At 44.5% G+C, this 20,766-nt stretch overlaps 1 protein-coding gene and 1 pseudogene across 1 annotated transcript; both read right to left on the bottom strand.

Annotated features, from left to right (window-relative positions):
* Positions 1–3,124: 3,124 nt before the first annotated feature.
* LOC123149708 (uncharacterized) lies at positions 3,125–15,916 on the bottom strand (annotated as a pseudogene).
* A 2,786-nt stretch (positions 15,917–18,702) lies between these two features.
* LOC123149707 (putative coatomer subunit beta'-3) lies at positions 18,703–20,519 on the bottom strand. The gene is made up of 6 exons (XM_044569416.1): positions 20,452–20,519; positions 20,045–20,379; positions 19,795–19,926; positions 19,560–19,705; positions 19,354–19,425; positions 18,703–19,253 (listed from the first exon to the last, which is right to left on the bottom strand). Exons 2-6 carry the CDS (start codon positions 20,144–20,146, stop codon positions 19,142–19,144), a joined length of 564 nt encoding a protein of 187 aa, XP_044425351.1. The 5' UTR covers positions 20,147–20,379; positions 20,452–20,519; the 3' UTR covers positions 18,703–19,141.
* Between the last annotated feature and the right edge of the window lie 247 nt (positions 20,520–20,766).

Below are 20,766 nucleotides of genomic sequence, written 5' to 3'. Positions count from 1 at the left end.
ACGTTTTGCCGCGCTCCAGCGGTGGCAGGAAACTGGCGCGCTCGGGAACCGTTTGCGCGCGCGCGCGAAAAGGCGTCAGCTCGCGCGCCATTTTTGGCGCACCTATAAAATGCGGCGCGCGCCACGCGCCTTTTCCACGCCTCCTCTTCTCCTCTTCCTCTCCCTCTCTGCCACGCGCCGCTCCAGCGCCCCGCCACCGCCGCGCCGCCATGCCGCCGCGCCGCCGAGGAGCATCCGGCTACCGCGGCGTCCGCCAGTGCCCCAACGGCGGCTACTACTCGGAGATACGCTCCGGCGATCTCCGGCTCGGCCTTGGCACGTACCGGATGGCGCACGAGGCCGCCCGTGCGTATGACGCGGCGGCGTGGCGCCTAGGCCGGCCGCGCCCGCAGATGAACTTCCAGGACGTCTACACGCTCCAGCAGGCGCTCGACATCGCCCCGCCGCCTCGTCTGAACACGGCACAAGACCGTGTGGAGCACGCCGAGCGGCAGCGCCGCCTCCTCGTCGCCCAGGAGGACGAGCGGGTCATGGCGGAGTGGCGCCGGCGCCACCCGGAGGACGTCGCCTACGAGCAAACCTACTGGGCAAGGCGCCGCGAGGAGGACACGCGAAGGCGCCGCGAGGAGCGGTTGGACAGGCGTCGGCGGAAGACATTGGCGAATGCGCAGTCCGATCTTGTTGCAGCAGGTGGGAGGTCGTTCTTCACGGAAAATGATGATCGTTGGTTGGACATATGGATAGATACCTCGGACGACACCGCCGAGGAAGATAATGGTGATGATGATAGCGACTTAGAGTAGTTTTCTATGCAATCTATGTAGTTTTTTATCGTTTGTCGTTTTTATCTATGCAGTCGATGTCTCCGATGTAAAATACCTTTGTATCGTTTTTAAAAATCTATGCAATCTATCTAGTTTCTATGCTTCCGATACATTTGTAGAATGAGCGTGCGCGCTGCATTTTTTGCGCGCTGCTGGAGCGGCGCGCGCGCTGCATTTTAGCGCGGCTGCTGGAGCGGGCGCCGCGCGCCGTGCCAAACAAGTCGATGGGCGCGCGCTAAAGCTGTTTTTTGCGCGCGGCGCTTTCGGCGCCTGTTGGAGATGCTCTTATGAAGGTAGTAACTTAGACTAGTATCATGCATATGACACTAGTCTAAGTTACTCTCCACTATGACCAGCCTTATGCTTACTTTCATGTCTGGACGTTCCTTTGCCGGTGCATGCATGCACACCAAAATTAGTTACACCTGAAACTTCCTTCCTCTGTTCTTAAGGTCAAATCTATGTGAACCTGTGAAGCCTAACACAAGTTTCCTCCTCCTCCTGCTTTTGATGATACTGGCAGTTGATCGATCTGCCGAGGCTGCCACACATGCTCCATCCACCGTTGTTGATGGATGAACAAGTAATTCACAGAAGGGACCCGAGCCGTAGACAACCAACATGGTCGAACTCGCTCTCCACAGATTTCGCACTACACACCCAAGGATTCATTTCAAGTGTCGACCATTTCGATGGTAGGATAGAAACTGACGTTGTGGCGTTTACCTGATACTCTACTTCTGTTATGACCAGAGATGGTAGAGAGGCACGCCAGCACTGACCTGAAGAAACTGAGGAGAAAACAGAGCATTGGGTAACAGCCCCACGTCGGCCTAATCTGGTCATTAAAAGAGTATTTATTGGTTAGACGGGGTAGTTTGCTAACTAGTTCTGGAGTCAATACCCCTATAAATTATAGTACAGGCCTAGTGTGAAGAACTGTTCTATAATTTTTTTACAAGAGTGTAGTATTACTGAACTCCCAAGCAGCCTTATTGGTGTACAGCATGATACAGGGTAAATTACTTAGTACAGGTGTAGACCTCTACAGAAGATTAGGCTGATGGACGTGATAGCTGAACTTTGGGCGATATCGGCTGACTTCCAAATTTACTTGTTGTAATTAGGAAGACCATACTACTCCAGATTTAACAACTTGATTAGGTTGACATGCATGTTGTAGCCCAGCTATAGGCTAGTTGAGCACTAACACATGGGAAAATCTGGAAATGTCATTTTGCTAGTATTATCCCGAGATCCTTGTTAATTGATCGGTGCAAAATCATGAAATGGCCACCACTAAAAGTGTTAGGATTTTAATTTGGTACACACGGAGCATCAGGCGATGGGGGTGATGAAAAGGAGTAGTAGCCGTTGCAGCCGTGGCAGCGCGTCAGACTAGCAGCGCATCTGCGTGCACTCCACCCGCGAGGGAACCTGAACCTGTATGAATCATTTTCGAAACTACGTGAACATTTCTAAAAAAATTAGTAATTTTTAAAAAATATAGAACATTTTTCTTGAAACGCTGGACTATTTTTAAAATGCTGGAAATTTCTAAAAAGTCACGCAAACATTGTTTAAACGTGAGATGGTAACTTTTAATAAGAAATAACTAGACTAATTATGGAAAAATATTTTTATATTATTTTAAAATATAAAAAAGAGATAAAGGCAAAACATATGAAACAAAAGCTAACGATTCATGAGTTAATTGTGCTTTCCTTTAACATCATCACTGATATGTATCAATAAGTATGTGATTTGTTTGTGAGACTATGTAATGTTTGCTGATTGTTTGGGCCCATACCCTTTCACTAGTATACGATTCAGTTGATGAGTATGTTTCAGGAGTCATTGGCATAGAGTTGCTACCTCGATAGTATGGACTAGTGGATAGAGATCACCGAGTCCGACATAACCACTTTGAAACGCAGTGAGATACTGCCATCTGTTAGTCTCAAGTACGATGTATATATCATGTTCTAGAGTTGAGCTTCTTTGTTCTCAGGATGAGGATTGACTCACTTAGGGTCTATCAAATGCTACTCGTAACTAGGTAGTCATAAAGGTAAATTTTGGGTGAGTCGTGAGACATGGTTGACCAAGATGGGATTTGCCCCTCTAATACGGAGAGACATTCTTAGGGCCCTCTCGAGTGATTGGATTCGGAAAGCATACCAAAGTGACTTGGATTAAGATTTAACCCGGTGCTAGAATTTGTATCACGTTTTCGAGAAGAGAGGTCGAGCTAGCACAAGGGTGACAAGTACTCGTCTTGAGCTTGACAACATATATCGTGAGACAAAAGAAATGTTGCATTGACACATTGTCGAGATTCTTTAAATGACTTATCGCATAAGCATGTGCATAAACATGGACAATGAAGTGTTGACATAGCCCTTAGAAAAAGAATGGTGGAAGTTATTTTTTGGCACCCAACATTTACCAAAAGACAGGTAAAATTTCCTCCCGGACAATACAAAGTTATCTTGACGAAATCATCATCTTCTGCACACAAGTTGTTGCCACCTGCTAGAGTTGACGTACTAGCAGACAGGTACTGTTCATCTCCAATCAGTCGTTCAAGTTTCCGGATCTGGAAATTCATTATGCCCGTGTCAGCATAGACTGCGTAGACGTACTAGCAGTCCTCTCGATTGGCGTTGGGTTTCCTAAGAATCTATAGCTGCTACGGAATTCTCGTTGCTGCTGCCTTCACAACCACCTTGTCCTTCTTCATCACCAATTTTCATCACTAACACTGCATAAAATTGTGCAACTGCAACCCTGATAGATGAAAGAGTACACGCTTTACTAGTCTGGAATCTTAAGAAACGAAATCAGTGTACAGGACTACAACATCCAAATAACTAAGCATACAACAACAGGGTAATACAGAAATCAATAACAACTGAAAACACTGATTACCTTTCTGACCCCATCAAACATGCGAGACCATAAACCGGCCAATCGACCTCAAGCTTTTTCTTCAGCCTGGGAAATATGAAGCACTCACTGTTTTAGCATATAATAGAGAGAGGGGCTAACCAGCATTTTTTTATACCGAGTCAAGATTTGCCTCATCGATTAATTAAGCAAAAGAGAATTGCCCGGTTAATTAACGGAAAACCGGGAAAAAGAACTGACACAAACCAACCACATACATACTACTCATAGAGCATGCAACCCCAAAAGTGCACTATCAGCCCTGCAATCATACCCAACACGCAACTACCACCAATCCTCACACTACTACACCGCAAGGGAACCCCTAACAAAAGTGCCTGGGCTGAAGACCACGAACACATCCAAATTGACAGAGACAAGCCAGGCCATAAGGACCGACCAAGAGACTGAGGGCCATCCACCAAGCAGCTACAGACGCCTTTGCTGTGGTGCCACCCTTCTTGCTTTTCTTCCAGAGTGGTTTGTCCACAATCGTCTTGCCAGATACAGAGTTGGCCGCCTCCAAATATGTGAGCAAGCTGCCAAGTTGTATCTCCAGAGAGAATGTCATCAACCTTTTCCCTCACAGACACCATTGCAACAACATCCTCAGCCATGAGTACCACTGACACGACAGACTCAGGCGCCTCCAGTTGTTCACATGGCAGAGGCGAACCCAACAGTTGCACCTCAGATTAGGTGCCAACGCACCTACCTCATCAACCTCGTCACCCACCGACACCACCTGCTCCATCTCCTTCGGAAGCACCAATGAAAGAGGTGAAGTGAGTTCCCTACAACGCTCCTGCAGCTCAGGCATAATAGGCGGCACTAGAGCCACGACCTTGTCGATGACTACAAACCCATAGGCATGCCGAGGTCGCGGTCGCACGAACAAAGGACGAGCGAAGTCGGAGCAGCAGGCACGGGGAGCCTCGTGGAAGCGGGCGCTGGCTTGGCCAGGTGCTCCTCCAGCACTTGCACGGACCCTCTATCCACCTGGACAGGGCGGCCCCGCGCTGGCTGCAGCAGCGTGGCCAGGAGCTCCCGATCCGGATTGGACCAGGCAGCGGACGGGGGACCGGTAGGACGACGTACGCCCTGCAGCCAGCAGGCAGCTCGACGGTAGGCGGCGGCAGGGTGGCCGACGGGGCTGCTGGCGGTGAGGACGGGACGGACGGCGCAAGGTTGCGTGGGCTCTCTTGCGGGTGGGAGGGACGGAGAGAGCAGATGGCGCGGCGGCCGTAGGGGTGGCTGGAGCAGGGAGATCCGGCCGTGGTTGTATCGAGACATGGCGAGACGTGGTTGTATCGTGCTTACCTGAAATCAGTGGAGCTCCACACACGAAGAGCATCATAAGCACCTGTAATTAGAACTGGAAGACTGGGATGGGCAAAGACGGAATAGACGTGACACTCATGTTCCAGTGTATGAACACACTTCTTCTGCAAGTCGCATATCTGTTTTGAAAAGAAAAGAAAAACAAAGCACTCATATATTAGAAATGCTAGATACATGTTGTATTAATGTACTTTGCAGTCAGCATAATAGCCGACCTTGGCAGTCTTGTCACGAGAGCCGCTAATCAAATACTGCTGACCATCGCGTGTGAAGAAATCCACGCTGTACACCAAATCCGAATGCCCAGACAGGGTATACTTGGATTTGGGAGAATCAAGACTCCGAACCTGAACACCCACCATAAGAGCTTCCAGTCAAGGTATAGTAGAAAATGAAACGTACTCCGTCTTCATCACTGCATCAAAAAGGTTACTTAGCAAACAAATAAGAGAGAGAAAGCAAAACCTTTACTGTACAATCCAATGAAGCACTTGCAAAACTGTTGGTGTCCTCTGGGTTAAATTTTAGTTCTTTAATATCATCTGAGTGTTCTTCAAATGTCTGTATGCAATTCCAGTCCTGGTCCCAGTCCCAAAGCTTTATTTTCTCACGACATCCTGACAGCACATACGGCTGGGTCGGATGAACATCTAATAAACACCGTGCCCTCGCAAGAGAATCATGGGCTTTGAAACTCGTGACCTTTTCCAGTTCCTTTTCATACTTGTACACATGGAGTAAACAATCATCTGACACAACCATAATCCACCGCTTTCGTGCAATAAATTTAACAATGGATACTGCAGTGAGGGCAATCGTCTGATTAGCATATCATTGTACAACTGTACATATGGTGGAAGAAAATTATGTTACTCCCTCCAATTACTTATATAAAAGGCCACTATGGAATATACGTTTTACATCAATACAAGGCCACCAACAGTATTCGAGGAAAGAATTAATGATATTTCCTCATACTAACAACCTGTTTAATACTTGCATGCATGCAGTCATAATGACACTAGCTACTTCCTTCACTCAGTTTCCTTGCATCCATGTTGCGTATTAATGATCTCGGTAAATGAAAAGAAAAATTGGCTTGTCAAGTATGCATTAAATTTTACCTTTGTACCTGTAATTTGAGTTTATGGCCTTGTATATAAAAATGGAGGGAGTAACAAAGAAGTCAGAGAGCTTACCTAGTATCTTTGAGACCTTAATCGAAGCGACCACTTTCTGCTAGTAAACAAGAATGAGTCATTTGTTGGTCCAAGGTAAAGAAAAGATTGGTATATTTGCCAACAAAATTGAGCTTTTGGTGATGACCCTTTACATTTAATCATGGTAATTTAATTGAATACTATGACCAGAAAAAAAAACTAGGCAAAAACATTTGCCAATATAGTGTGGTGTTTTATTGGCTGTGGGCAAAAACTTCAACATTATGGTAGAGCTCCCATCGACCATCACCAAGCATAGACTTTTCCTCCTATATTTGGAAATCAACAAAATCTGTATATGTACTTACGAACTGTAAATGCTTGGGCCACGAGCATCTTTCTGATGCAAAGGGCAAGTGGCCATAATTTTCTTTCTTTGTCCAAAATACTAGCAGAAGAAGTAATAGAGGTAACTTGCCTGCTGTGTCTCATAGTTCCAAATCTGAACATCACCAGATTCGTGACCGGTTACAATCCTGTATAATGAGGTAGTAAAGCAGGATAATCACCTCCAATGCACTGACTTGAAAAGGAAGATTAAAGATTAAAATTCCCATATCATCCTACAGACTTACAATGGCTGTCTGATGTGCATCCATAGAAAATAACCAACCGACTGCACCATATGTAATCTGACCAAAGAACATTCCTGTCAACACTAGAGAAACCACCACTGAGATGGAAGGTCTTGGGAAGAGAAGAAAATGAAAACCCCAAAACTAATACCTCTATTAAAGGTCGGATTGTCTGCTACGTCGTCGTCAATGCATCAAAGATGACAGACAAAAGGAAGCATCAGTACAATTCAACTCAGTCACTGAAGCAGCATTATTCAATTGCCACACCGCAATTACACTCCTAAATGAATTTAGCTCGGATCTCTTTCTACTTTGAGCATCTCCAATCATCTATCTTACAGAGTAGAGTAAATCAGAAGGAACCCTCTTTTGTTCTTTCTGACACATAACCACCACTATTGGAGCAATGTCGTGACACATAAACACTTACTTGCCCGCCGTCGTGACACATAACAACGCCGTGAATCATCGCGCGTAGGCAACCACCCCCAAGCCACCTGACCCGCACAAGCAACTAGTAGGGTCGCCCATGCAAAACGCCTGCACGCCCAGCAGCAGCAGCGCCTTGACGGCGACGCACGCCGTCGCCGTTGGACCGCACGGTGAGAGGCACGTCATCAGAGGTTGGAGTTGGCATGACTTCAGTGCGTACGGCGGCGGCATAAACATGTCTATTTAGTCGTCTGTGACCTTCATGGTAACGGAGCAGGACATGATGCGGCAGCTCTTCGCAGGGCGGCGATATGTACTTCTGCCGCTGCCACTTCAAACCCAAAATGCCCGCGCTCGGGCGCCAGATGACGGCGTTGTGGGGATGAGGAGGCGAGGAGGCCTATTGCACCGCCTACAGCTCGTCGGCAATGGCGGACACAACGAGGCTGTTCGGCTTCCTCCCACGCTTGTGCGGTATGTCAGCCAAGTTCGTGGGCGCTGACAAAGAGGCTGCCATAGTGTGGGTGTGGCCCAGGGAGACCAAGATGCTCTTTGTTGATACCATGGCCTTTCTGACGTTTGTATTAGTTAAATTGCTGTCATGCTGTTACTCTTACTTGCACCATTATTCACTACGCACAAGTTTCATTTGTACTAGCTTATAATTAACTATACAAATAACTTTTCTTTCTTAGTTTACCGATCCCACCTGCGTCTCTGGCTGTATCACGTGCTGATGCACACACACGCACACAACTGGTGAGACTTGTCAACAACAATTGTTTTTTATTGTTGATTTAATACTACATGAAAATAAAAAGGAAAATATGTGCAACCCAACCACTGATTACATTGCGGTACTCCGTATTAAAAATAATTTTAAAATATATTTGATCTGGACGTCTTTTACTTGTTGAAGAAAGCGATCTCTCTCCAATTTCATTCACAAAACCAAAACGTTCAGTTCTGGTACAAAGCTTAAGTAAATATATTTTGATCTGAACGTCTATCAATTTGGCACTCTAACTACAATAAAAGATCATTTGCACTGGACACAAATTGAATAGATAAAGCTTTGCAAGTTAGTATTCTTAGACAACTCACCACACTGGTTTCCTTACTTGCTTCCTGTGGCTCATAGACAACAAAAACCACATCCAAATTCACGTCATCAACCACGTTGACCGCCTCATTAATGAACATGTTTGTAGTTATATCCTCAACTACAAGGCAATCATTTGCTTTGGTGCTCCATACAATAAGTTCATTGGCACGACGCATGTATCCCGGAGCCTTGCCCTGCAACTGCATTGTTATCTCAACACACCACATGGATCGTGGCGGCACAATACCTTTCTGCGGCTGTGTGAAGTATGATAGGGGACTCGTATTTTCAATGTTGAAAGCAATGTAAGAATCTGTCCCATTGGTTAGCTGAAGTGCACACGACATCTGTTTTTTAAGCTCAAAAAGAAAATGCAGTTGGAGTGGCTCAACTCCAAGCATATCATCTTCCGAGTAAGGGCTTATCTTCATGAAAAGAGCAGGAGTACATGTATCATATATGTGTTACACACCATACTCAGGGTAAGTAGTCCAAAGCTAACTAATAAGGCCCATGGAGCATACGAGTTTACCTGTCCAAATGTATGTTCATAGGCATTGCTGATTTTTTCATTAGCACCTTCAATTTTTCTTATAACATGTATCATATCCCATATATACGGTCATTTGGATGGGTCAACTTCCTGGCAGAGTAACCCAATTTGGAGGCATTTTGCTACTTGTTGGTAAACCAATGGTGTTTCATTCCCAGTTTTCTTCCATATGTGCCTCCATCTCCTAAGTACCTGTCATTCCACAAAATGTGACATAGAATAAGTTGAAATGTTCAACAAAAAGAACACAAGCGTGGGGATGATGACACATCAACCAGCTTAGACATGTCTCTCTCATCTACACAAAATTAGACGAGGTGATGGACGCTTAGGACCGATGCAAAAAGAGAGATAAGGTTTTAATTCCCAATATCATCAATAGCGTAAGATCCCATTATCTCTCTCACTCACTCCAAAGATCTTTTGCCAAACCGAGCATCCCATGTGCTTTGCTTTTGCTGTGTGTGTGTGAGGAGAGAGAGAGAGAGAGAGAGAGAGAGAGAGAGAGAGAGATGAGAAGGGTTCATATATACAAAGAGGCGCTAGAGACAGTACAGATGGATTTTCTCCCTGCATGCACGTAATGAAGGTGTGGCTACTAATTTGATATTATGAATATTGTTGATTTATATAAAAATTGGTTTCTAATTTTGTAAGTTTTTCTAGTGATTGTTGAAGCTTCCCTATATAACGCACCCAAACTATGTTCTTTAACACTTGTGCAAATATGGCTGTTCTAGAAAAATGGTGAAGGAAAAATAGTAGCATCTCAATTCTCAACTGAGTATTTCAGTTTGTAAAGGAATAAAGGAAGAGGCTCCCTCACGTCACCTCCTCGTGGACAACCAAGGGAAGAAACCCTAGCCGCCACCGCCGCCACCCCCTCCTCCCTCCCCTCTCCCCTCGTCGTCTCCAGAGGCGGGCGTCGGGAAAGGCCGCGTGCCGCCGGTGAAGAGGATGGCAGGGATCTGGCGACCCACGGCCGTAGCGCGGCTACCTAGAGGGGCATTGCACGGCGGCGTAAGATCCTCCTCCTGCGGTTGTCCCTTCCAGCAGCACGGTGTCGCTCTGGCAGCATTGCAGGGATGGCGGACTCGGCAAGAGTGTGAACGGTTTGAGGCACAAGGACCCCGAAGCAGCAGCTCCAGAAACGTCGGCGGTGGCTTATCCTCCGCGGGGGATGACTAGCCAGGAGGCGGCTCCATGTGGTGGTGCATGGGGGTGGCGGATCACGGTATCCCGAACACGGTTTCATCGCAGGAGGCGCATTGCAGCCGGAGCTATCTCTGAAGTCAACGGCGCTAGATGCATGAGAACCGCAACCGTTTGGGGTTCGCGAATCGAAAGCCGAGGAATGGCTCCGGATGATGGTGGCAGTTTGTGTCGATCTAGCCGGTTGCGACTTCGGGGAGGTGCGGCTACCGGTGAAAAACGGGTTGACTTTGGTAATGGAGGATGGTGGTGGCATAACCTTGTCAAAGGCATCGTTGCTACAGCTCTTGTCATCCCGCCAGGGCTGCTGGGAAAACCCTTGATCCGGGAGATCCGGATCAGAATCCGGGAGATCCGGATCAGAAGATGGCAGCATGCGGCGCCGTTCCCCCTCCCGGGGGCATCGGTTTTTAAAGGAGGTGATGGCTGTAGGGGTGTTGAGGTGGAGCGGCATGTTTTCTTCCTAGTTGAAGACACCGAGTCTCGACGGCATGGCGTAATTGGGTCTCGGCACGGACTCATGATGATGGACGTGCATAGGGCTGTGGCGCTGTCTGGCGTCGCCGGCAGGCCTGGCATCGCCGGCAGGCCTGGCAAGGTCTATGCGTTGACCCCTGTCCTAAAGATGGGTTCGCGAAAGAAGGCGACAACGACTTTTGGAGCGAGCGGATGCGGTCTGCGCTAAGTGTCTGCTGAACTGGTGCTCCGGTTTTACATGATGTGAGTAGGTGTAGGTCAAGGCGCCCTGATCATGACCACCCCCATCTTAAAAGTTGTAGGTGCGATGACACTTAGTCTCCTAGAAGGTGGCTTCGGATGGATCAATGTTTTATCTCGTAAGGCTTTGTTGAAAAAGTTAGTAAAACTGGTTGAGGCCACGGGTTCAACCTCCTTTTTGAAAGAAAAAAAATCAGTTTGCAAAAGCTCTCTTATAAATATATATAGCACAAAAACGTTGATGGTGCTATGTTTACAAGGCGTAAGAATGGGCGGTCCAGAATTGACTAAACGTCAGACATGCACCGTGGCTTTTGGAACCATGATGTCTCATGTCTGATGCAGAACAAGGACATCAACTTTGCATGGGATGCTCCTGAAGCTTACAACGATTTCATCATGTCATGACGCTTGTTCTGAATTAGCATCGGCATGCATCAACTTTGTCCAAACCGTACACGACAAACTGACCCTAATACCACCTTGCTTAGCATCTACGCCTCCAAGAATACTTGTCAAACCAGTACTATAGCAAGCGCCAGAATTCAAACAAGAACTTAACACCTACCAGACTGCATTAGAGATAACAATGCTAACACTTGCTACTATAGATTCATATATCACTGATGGGTGCCGAAACCCCCGGACTGACGGTTTCTGGGCCAGTCAGGGATTAAACGTCACTGGTGACTACTTTTAGCGTCGATGAAGCAAACCCACCCGCTAGTGGGGAGTAGTTACAAAAACAAAAAACCACGAGCCATCCAGCCATGTGTACTCCATCATCGCTATCCGCAAACCGGGAACAAACAAGTCATGGGGACAAGTAGAAGTTGTTGTGCAAAGATGCCACCGGCGTCACCGTCATCCTCCACATCGTCATAGCCATCATGCTCCCGCATGTCATGTCAGAACTTTGGATCTCGGGCAGGAGATGGCAAAGGAACCCAAGGACCCACCCCTTGGCATCACCCTTCTAAATTCATGCTCACCTACCGTCGCCCTTCTACGTTCATGCTCACCTACTGACGTTGTGGACGGCAACTTGGGAACCAGCAGGGGCCTTCTCCCCTTCCTGCGTCTTCTCCCATGTTGGAGATGTCGGATCTGAAGCAAGAGATGGCCATTGGTGTAATGAGCCCCTCTGCAAGGTTCGATAGGGTGGTCATGTGCGGTTCAAGGCGAAATCATAAGTTTTCAATGGGGTCGATGCTGGCAAAGATGGTGCCCACGTGCGTGGTTTTCCTCCTTGGAGGTGTTGCAAAGAACTCACTCACAAGTCACAATTCACTAAGGATGGCGAACAAATTCCATGGTGGAGGTCGGTTTGGGCCGGCATCAGTGTTGTCAACTTCAAGGGGGCACACAGGTGATTAAAACAAGTTGGTGCCATCGAGTTGCCGGTGTTGCTACTATCCAGGATAACACTCCTGGTCTAGTTAGCTAGGGAATTTTTCTCATTTGTCACGGTTTTGCTTGGTCGTCCTTTAATCGACAACAACCTTTCTTATATGCGCAGGAGCTTCCTGCCCTCTTGACATGGTCTCGTACAAAACAGAATAAACAACTTCCACAACTTGTGTTTCTAGGAGGAAAAGAATCTTCCTACTAATTTTGGGTGTTGCTAGATCTTAGTCGACTGAGACTTAAACAAGTCTCCATTGAGTGACATAACGTATAAAAAAGGAAAAAAAATGTACAGATCTCTGTGTAAGATCTCATGAATATAGCATCGATTGGGACATAACTAAGTCTCAGTCAACTAAAATTTAGCAAAACTAATTAATTTTCGTTGTGGATAAATCAAGTGTGTGGGTGTTTCCTAAATCCACCAAAGTCACATATAAGCAACCTAGCATGGTATGCTATACAATTTTAGCGTGAAGCCGGAGTGGTCCAAGGACACTAGTAAGCTGTGAAGAGACAGGGCCGGTGACCCAGGACCACATGGCTGAAAATGTTATGAGCCATCACATGAAGCTACCATCCATCAGAATCAATTTCCTAAATTGTGGTCCGGGTAATTTGTAGCTCAATATCACTATCTGCCAAAGAGTTTACTTTTCCGTGGTGCGCAGATAGGTTTTTGAGAAAGAACATCACATGGCTTATTTTTCTCAATTATTATGTATTATTTTACTAGATATGCATGCCATTCAACGCCATGATATGCAAATTAAGTAGGGTTAGTCAAAAATGTTGTAACAAATATGCAAGCTAGAAAGTTAAGGATATTTTGAAAAATAGAATTGCTCCATGGTGAGATAAAACCTTCGTACATTGTTATTATTATTGGGGACCGCCTTTTGTCCAGTCACTAGTTCAATAATTATGACACCCAAACTGTACATGTCTGATTTGAATGACATTTTTCCCTGATGTAGGTATTCAGGAGCACAATATCCTCTGCATAAAAGGTCGTATTTCAATGCATTATAACATCAAACAATGTGAGAGTAAATGCATAGAAACATGTTCTTTTGATGCATAGCTTACAGTGATCCATGACGTTCTTCACTCATAGTTTTTGACTTCTCATCAAGTCTCGATAAACCAAAATCTGTGATCTTCGGCACCATATCATTGTCTAGTAGTATATTGTCGGGTTTCAGATCCATATGATATATCTGCTTTTCGTTGTGCAGATGATGCAAACCTTCACAGATGCCTCTAATTATTTTATAACGTGTATTCCATTCAAGTCCCCTTAATTCATCTAAATAGAAAAAGTAGCAGTGGGAATGAAAGTTTCCAACAATGGATTTATGCAAGCTATATGCTGAACATGAAATGAATGGAAAAAGATGAATAAACAAAGATAACAGCTATCAGATGCAACAACGTACCAGTAATATATTTTTTCAGGCTTCCATTGCTGATATACTCAAAACAGAGTAGTCTTTCTCTTACCTCCGCGTAAATATGTTGTTTTGATCCTTTGATTGGTACGGCTGTTTGGTCTGTGCTAGCACAGAAGCCAAGAAACCGTACGACATTTTTATGTTCAATGTTCAACAGGCTGTCAACTTCTCGATAAAAAAAGGTCTCATTGATTGTATAGCCGTTCCTTATCCTCTTTACAGCAACATCCCCATTTGGGAGCACTCCCTGTTTAATTTCTCTTGTGAGCATTTAAAAAATGTCTAGCTGAATTTGATGGTGCTATGCAATAAAGAGATGAAGTGAGTAACACAATACTCGTGCCACCACATATTTGGGACTCCCTGACCAACTAATGCCTGTGAGCAGGGTTGTGCCATAAAACGCGAGACACCGTGTCTCTATCCTAGGAGTACCACACACAGAATTGCCTTTTTTTAATAATACAAGAATCTGCCTGATTGACTGACTTCAATATATATGCAGAGTACCCCAAAAACTAAGGAGTATCTTGGAAATATATGTGACAGCTATATATACTGTGATTTTAACTAATGAGGCTCAAGTCGATATAAGAATTTCAAGCATGATCTTAGATGATGATATATGCGTAATTTCTGTTAAGATAATTTACTTTATAAACTGTTGCGAATCCACCATGGCCAATTTCTCGATCGTCCGAGAAGTTTTCTGTGATATTCTTCAAAAGCTCAAATGATAGATTTGTCGGCTTCTCCCTTCTATCAAGTATACGCTGCAGGACCTCAATATCCATGTATGTGCTGTGCAATCAATTTCAGAATATGCACTTTCAACACTAACAAAAAAAAGGTTTGTTCCTACTGGAGCAGCATTCGATAGAGAACTGACGTTTGACTGGATCGCTAGTACCTTTCTATAGCAGCGTATGGTAATTGTTCAAGAAAGTTGACTCCAGGAAATCATTCATGTGCCAACAAATATTTAGCACAAACCGGACCTGATACAAATTGTCCACTGATGTAATAAAACCCTGCATTAAATGCAAAATAAACGAAATTATTGTAAGATTTGTAACAAAGTCGATACACACATGACATAATGCTTGTAAAGTTGAGATAACAGTATGGCTAAAAATGCCTAATTTGATGTACTGCTAAAAATGCCCTTCTACCATTTTTGCCACGGAATTAAAAAGACGCACAGCTCAAGAAGACCCCGAAGAAAATACTATGTACATATTTTGCAGCATGTGGAAGCTCCCCGGGATTAATTAATTAATCTTGCTTTTTTTTTGCAGAGCCTGGCCTGCCCCAAACAAACTAGCTCGCTGCCTGTCCAAAATGGCAGACAAGGGCAGCAGCAGCAGAAGCAGCGACAAGCTTCGGTGCCGGCGATCTGGTTGCACCGTCGCCTGCTGAAACCGGTTTTGCCGCAGAGCCGGGGCATAAGTTTCTGACGAAGAAAGAAGCAGAGTAGGCCGTGAATAGCATCAGAAGAAGAAGCAGAGTACACTTGAGTGGTCAGATCTGGAGCGATGGCGCCAAGTGGTGGAGGGAAATGCAAAGCAGGAAAGATTAATGGAAACGCTAGCTGGATGGGGGGAAACCTCAGACGGGCGGCGCCGCCGGCATCCGTAAGTTTTAGATCTGGGCGAGACGCTTTACTGCTGTCCAGCCGCCTGAGGCTGCATCGATCGAGAAGACAACGGCCATGCCGACGGCGGCGACCCTAGAACGTATCTACTCTGGATCTGGATTTGCAGAGGAAGAGGGACGCCACCTGACCTTCCTCTCCGGCCAGCGGAGGCGACAAGAGCAGGCAGAGGCCATGGATTAACAATACAACCTCCCAGTTTATCAAAGCACTGATCGACAGCTTGAAGATAACAATCAATCAGCTGCATAAAGCGATTGCACTCACCTTGAGAGAGGAGACGCTGTTAGATCGATGAGAGAAACGAGCTCAGTGAATGGTGGTCTGATCTCCTTGCAGGTTGCAGCAGCTGGGTAGGTGTGGGGGTGGGTGTGTAATATACGAAGTTGATTTGACTTGACTTAACTCGAGGCTGTTACTAGAGTAATACCAGCACATTACTGGTATTACTCTAGTAAACCAATATAAGAGCACTTAGGTCATTAGTAGTGATCGAAACGCTCTTATATTAGTTTACAGAGGGAGTACATGTCAGAGGAGCCGGCTTCAAGAAAACACTAGCAATACTGAGGAATCTTGAGGAACTCCATGTTGCAGTAACTTAGACATTTTCGAGGGTTCCGATTTGGACTGGTCAGCACCGAAACCTCTCGAAGTTGGGAATTTTTGTTGAGAAGCTGATGTAGGAGGACATTGATTTGCTCGCAATGTTACCTAATCTACTGTACATGTGGTTGCGGATACGAAAATCCCCGAAAATGAGGATTATCGTCCGTGATGGTGCATGCTGACATACTTTTCGGTGGCAGTTCTACGGGGGACGAAGAGGTGGAGAGGCAACTGAACGATGCAGGTATCCTCCTAGTCAAACTTCTGCTTACTTTCATTCCTACAACACCTGAGTTCGATTCATCCTTGGAGACCAGTATGTCTGGACGTTCCTTTGCCGGTGCATGCATGCACACCAAAATTAGTTACACCTGAAACTTCCTTCCTCTGTTCTTAAGGTCAAATCTATGTGAACCTGTGAAGCCTAACACAAGTTTCCTCCTCCTCCTGCTTTTGATGATACTGGCAGTTGATCGATCTGCCGAGGCAGCCACGCATGTGGTCAAGCTCTCCACAAATTTCGCACTACACATCCAAGGATTCATTTCAAGTGTCTGACAATTTCAATGGTAGGATAGAGACTGATGCTGTGGCGTTTAGCTGATGCTCTGCTTCTGTTATGACCAGTGGTGGCGAAGAGGCACGCGAGCACTGACCTGAAGAAACTGAAGAGGAAAACAGAGCATCGGGTAACAGCACCGCGTCGGTCTAGTCTGGTCATTAACAGACTATTGGTTAAATGGCACTGCTAACGCTAGTTCACAAGGGAGATGAAATACCGATGTATAGAGACGTTTTTGGGGTAGTTTGAAAGACTAGTTCTGGACTCAATACCACTGTAAATTACTACAGGTCTATTGTGAATAATTAGTACAGGCCGAGCGTAATACTACTGAACTCCCAAGCAGTCTTTATTGGACAGGGTAAATTATTTACGGGTGTAGAACTTCACAGAAGATTATGCTGACACACGGTAGAGACGCGTATGAGCTGTAGTTGCCGGAGTGGCGAGTTAGATCGCCGAAGAGTGAGAAGAACGAGCGAGAACGAACAACAGACAATAGTTTTTGCCTCGCCTGAACCTACGCGAGTCTTTCTGTTATTCCTTTGAATGAGTAGCTCGATTACAATGGATCTTAGCTAACTAACCTCCGGTCTGCCCCACAATTTGCCTGATGCCGTGCCATCCCACGACTGCATTTCGTGTACCTTGCTAACCGGAGGACTAAACAAGGAAATGAGAAAATAAACAACCTGGACGTGCCATAGCACTCCCGGTATACTAGCTACGTGGATGCAGATGCCACATCGGCCATGCACCACATTATTCTGAACAAGGAAACAGCGATGAGTTTATCCAGCATGAGCGTGATCGACGTGATGGCTGCCAACCTGCCTGCAGAAGTTGAGGTCATTTGAAGAATTTACAAAAGTAGATCATGCTCAACGGAGGGTGTTCGGGTAGGCTAGAAAGGTCCGTTTGGAAGCACATTGTTTCTCGACATCCGTCAAATGGCACTTTTTTTCACGAGCTTCTATGACCAATTCGAGCACCATGCCAAGTTGTTTGAGTTTTCTACATTTCTTTCATTTTCTAGAGTTTTCTCGGTGAAAAATGTCTGGTAAATGGCAGATGGGACGCAACTTGATACGGTGCTGGAATTTGTTCAAATCTGTCATGGATGCCTCATATGTCCGTGCCAGACTGCTGCAAAGAAGATGAGGTCATTTGTCCATAGTCTTAAACAAATCACTAGCTTCGACAAGTGTGCTAGACTAGGCCAGACAGGTGCGTCCATGAGCATGTGCTTTTTTCTAATTTGAATGCTTATGTTATTTGCAATTTTCGTTATTATCAATTGATATGAACATTTTCTTATGTTCTAACCGTTTCTTAAAATTTGTCAATAATTTTGTAATTTTAAATAGTGTATGAATTTACAAACTTGAATAATATTTCAAAATTGCTAACGAATTTCAACAAATTCTGTGATGAACACAAATGGCAAAACACGTACTTTTTTAATTTATCAATTTTTTTAAATGCAAAAGAATCTTAAATTTGTGAACAAAACAAAAACAGGCACATTTTTCCAAACCACAGAACATTTTTTTAAATTGTAAACACTATTTGAAAACAAGAACATTTTTTGTTATTCCAAACAACATTTCAAATTTTTGAACAGGTTTCAAAAGAATAATAATGTTAAAGATGAGGAAAACGAATGAACAAAACAAGAAAGAAAAAAAATTAGGCCTTGGCCCAACTAGGTGACCGCATTGCTCCCATCGGGCGCCTGTTGGGCCGGCACAAGTATTCACGGATTTGAAAAAAAAGAATCATTAATTTTGCAAAAAAATGTTCAAGTATTTGGAAAAAAAATTGCAAGCTGTAAAAAGTTTATGAATGTTAAAAAGGCTTTATGAACTTGAAAAAAAGTTCATGGATTTGAAAACAATGTTCATGAATTTTGGAAAATGTTCACGTATTTGAAAAGTTCACATATATAATTAAAAGTTTACAATTTAAAAATAGTTCGCGAATTTAGAAAAATATAGAGAGAAAAAAGCGGACAAACAAAAACCAAAGAAAAAAGAAAATGAAACAGGCTCATGTTGGTTAATGTTATATTTGAAGAAGAAAAAAGAAGGTAACTAGGCAGTAGACACAATAAGAAAGTATTCAAGTTGGTTATTGGAGTTGTACTAAGCATACAGGTGCTGGTTTTGAATCTTGCCGGACACTCAATTTTTTATCTCTTTGCAGAAGATGAAAAGTGTAAAACGGGTCGGCCCAGTGCGGTACATACACAGGCCACGTTTCGCGATCGAAGCGGGAGACGTATTATTGAAAAAGACCATCCTACTCTTTATTATGATGAAGTGTAAATATAATTCATCTTTGTGCGAGAATTGGCTGGTTGAGCTTCGAGCGATACTCCTCATTTCTGAATCAATTGTCGAAATTTCCAGATCTGGAAATTCATTATGCCCGTGTTAACACATTTCATAGTCAACTGCGTAGATGAGGTATATGTACCATTTTAATAAAAATCACTAGCAGTCCCCGACTGGCTTTGGATTTCCTAATCTGTAACTGATATTGAGTTCTCATTGCTGCCATTGCTACATCCACTTTGTTCTTCTTCATCAGGAATTTGTATTACTGAGACTCCTCTCTCATGAGCAACTGCAAACCTAACAGATGAAAGAGGAGCACTTTACAAGTCTAGCAATAATGTAAAGGACCACAACATCAATAGAACTAAGCAGGCAACGAAGTGGAAATAATGATTACCTTCCTGACCCCATCAAACATGCAAAACCAACAACACCACTTCCGGGCCCAAGCTGAAGTATTGTCTTGAGCCTGGGAAATATTGACACACTAATTTACCATGTGCAGAGGCTAACTGGCATATATGCGCAATGTGATGTATAGGTCATGTTCTGAAGGGGTGTGCCTGTGTCTTATAAGGACATAAGGGTTATGTGCGTGATTACCTGAAATCAGTGGCGCTCCACACATGAACAGCACCATCGTCTGTACCTGTAACTAGAACCGAAAGATTGGCATGTGAAAGGACGGAAATGACTGCAGACTCATGTTCGAGTGTATGAACGCACTCCTCCTTCAGCATGTCCCATATCTGTTTTGAAAAGTAAAAAGACAAGGCGACATATATTAGAAATGCTAGATGCATGTTGTATTAATGTACTTTCCAGCATAATAGCCGACCTTGGCAGTCTTGTCAGAGGAGCCACTAATCAAATACAGCTGACCATCACGCTTGAAGAAATCCAGGCAAAAGAATCCTCCCAAATGCCCAGATAGAGTAAACTTGGATTTGGGAGAATCAACACTCCAAACCTGAACATCAACCATAAGAGCGTCCAGTCATGGTACAATAGAAAATTAGACGTACTCCATCTTCATCACTGCATCAAAAAGGTTACTTAGCAAAGAAATAAGAGAGAGAAAGCAATACCTTTACTGTATAAGCACTATCAGCACTTGCAAAACTTTTGGTGTCCTCTGGGTTAAATTTTAGGTCATTAATAGAACCCGAGTGTTCTTCAAATGTCTGCATGCAATTCCAGCGCTGGTCCCAGTCCCAAAGATTTATTTGCCAACGACCCCCTGACAGCAGATACGGCTGGGTTGAATGGACGTCTAATGAACAGCTGGTTCTGTCATGATAATAGTGAGCATGGAAACTCGTGACCTCTTCGAGTTTCTTTTCATACTTGTACACATGGACGAAATAATCAGCTGACGCAGCCACAAGCCACCGCTTTCGTGCAATAAATTTAACACTAGTTACTGCAGTGAGGGCAATCGTCTGATTAGCATATCATAAGCAAATTATGTTAACAAAGAAGTCAGAGAGCTTACCACTGTATTCTGAGACTTTAGTCGAAGCGACCACTTTCTGCCAGTAAACATAAACGAGTCATTTGTTGGTCCAGTGTAAACAAAAGGTTGGTATATTTGCCAACAAAAATTGAGCTTTTAGTGATGACCCTTTACATTTAGTCGTGGTAATTCAATTGAAGTACTACGACGGAAAAAAGTAGGCAATATGGTGTGGTGTTTTCTTGGCTGTGGGCAAAGACTTCAAAATTATGGTACGGCACCCATCGACCATCACCAAACATAGACTTTCCTGCTATTTGGCAATCAACGGAATCTCTATATGTACTTACGAAC

Source organism: Triticum aestivum, chromosome 7A (genome assembly GCF_018294505.1).
Source record: "Triticum aestivum cultivar Chinese Spring chromosome 7A, IWGSC CS RefSeq v2.1, whole genome shotgun sequence".
NCBI lineage: Eukaryota > Viridiplantae > Streptophyta > Magnoliopsida > Poales > Poaceae > Triticum > Triticum aestivum.
Note: the sequence above shows the minus strand (reverse complement) of the source record. Positions and strands in the feature narration are given on the sequence as shown.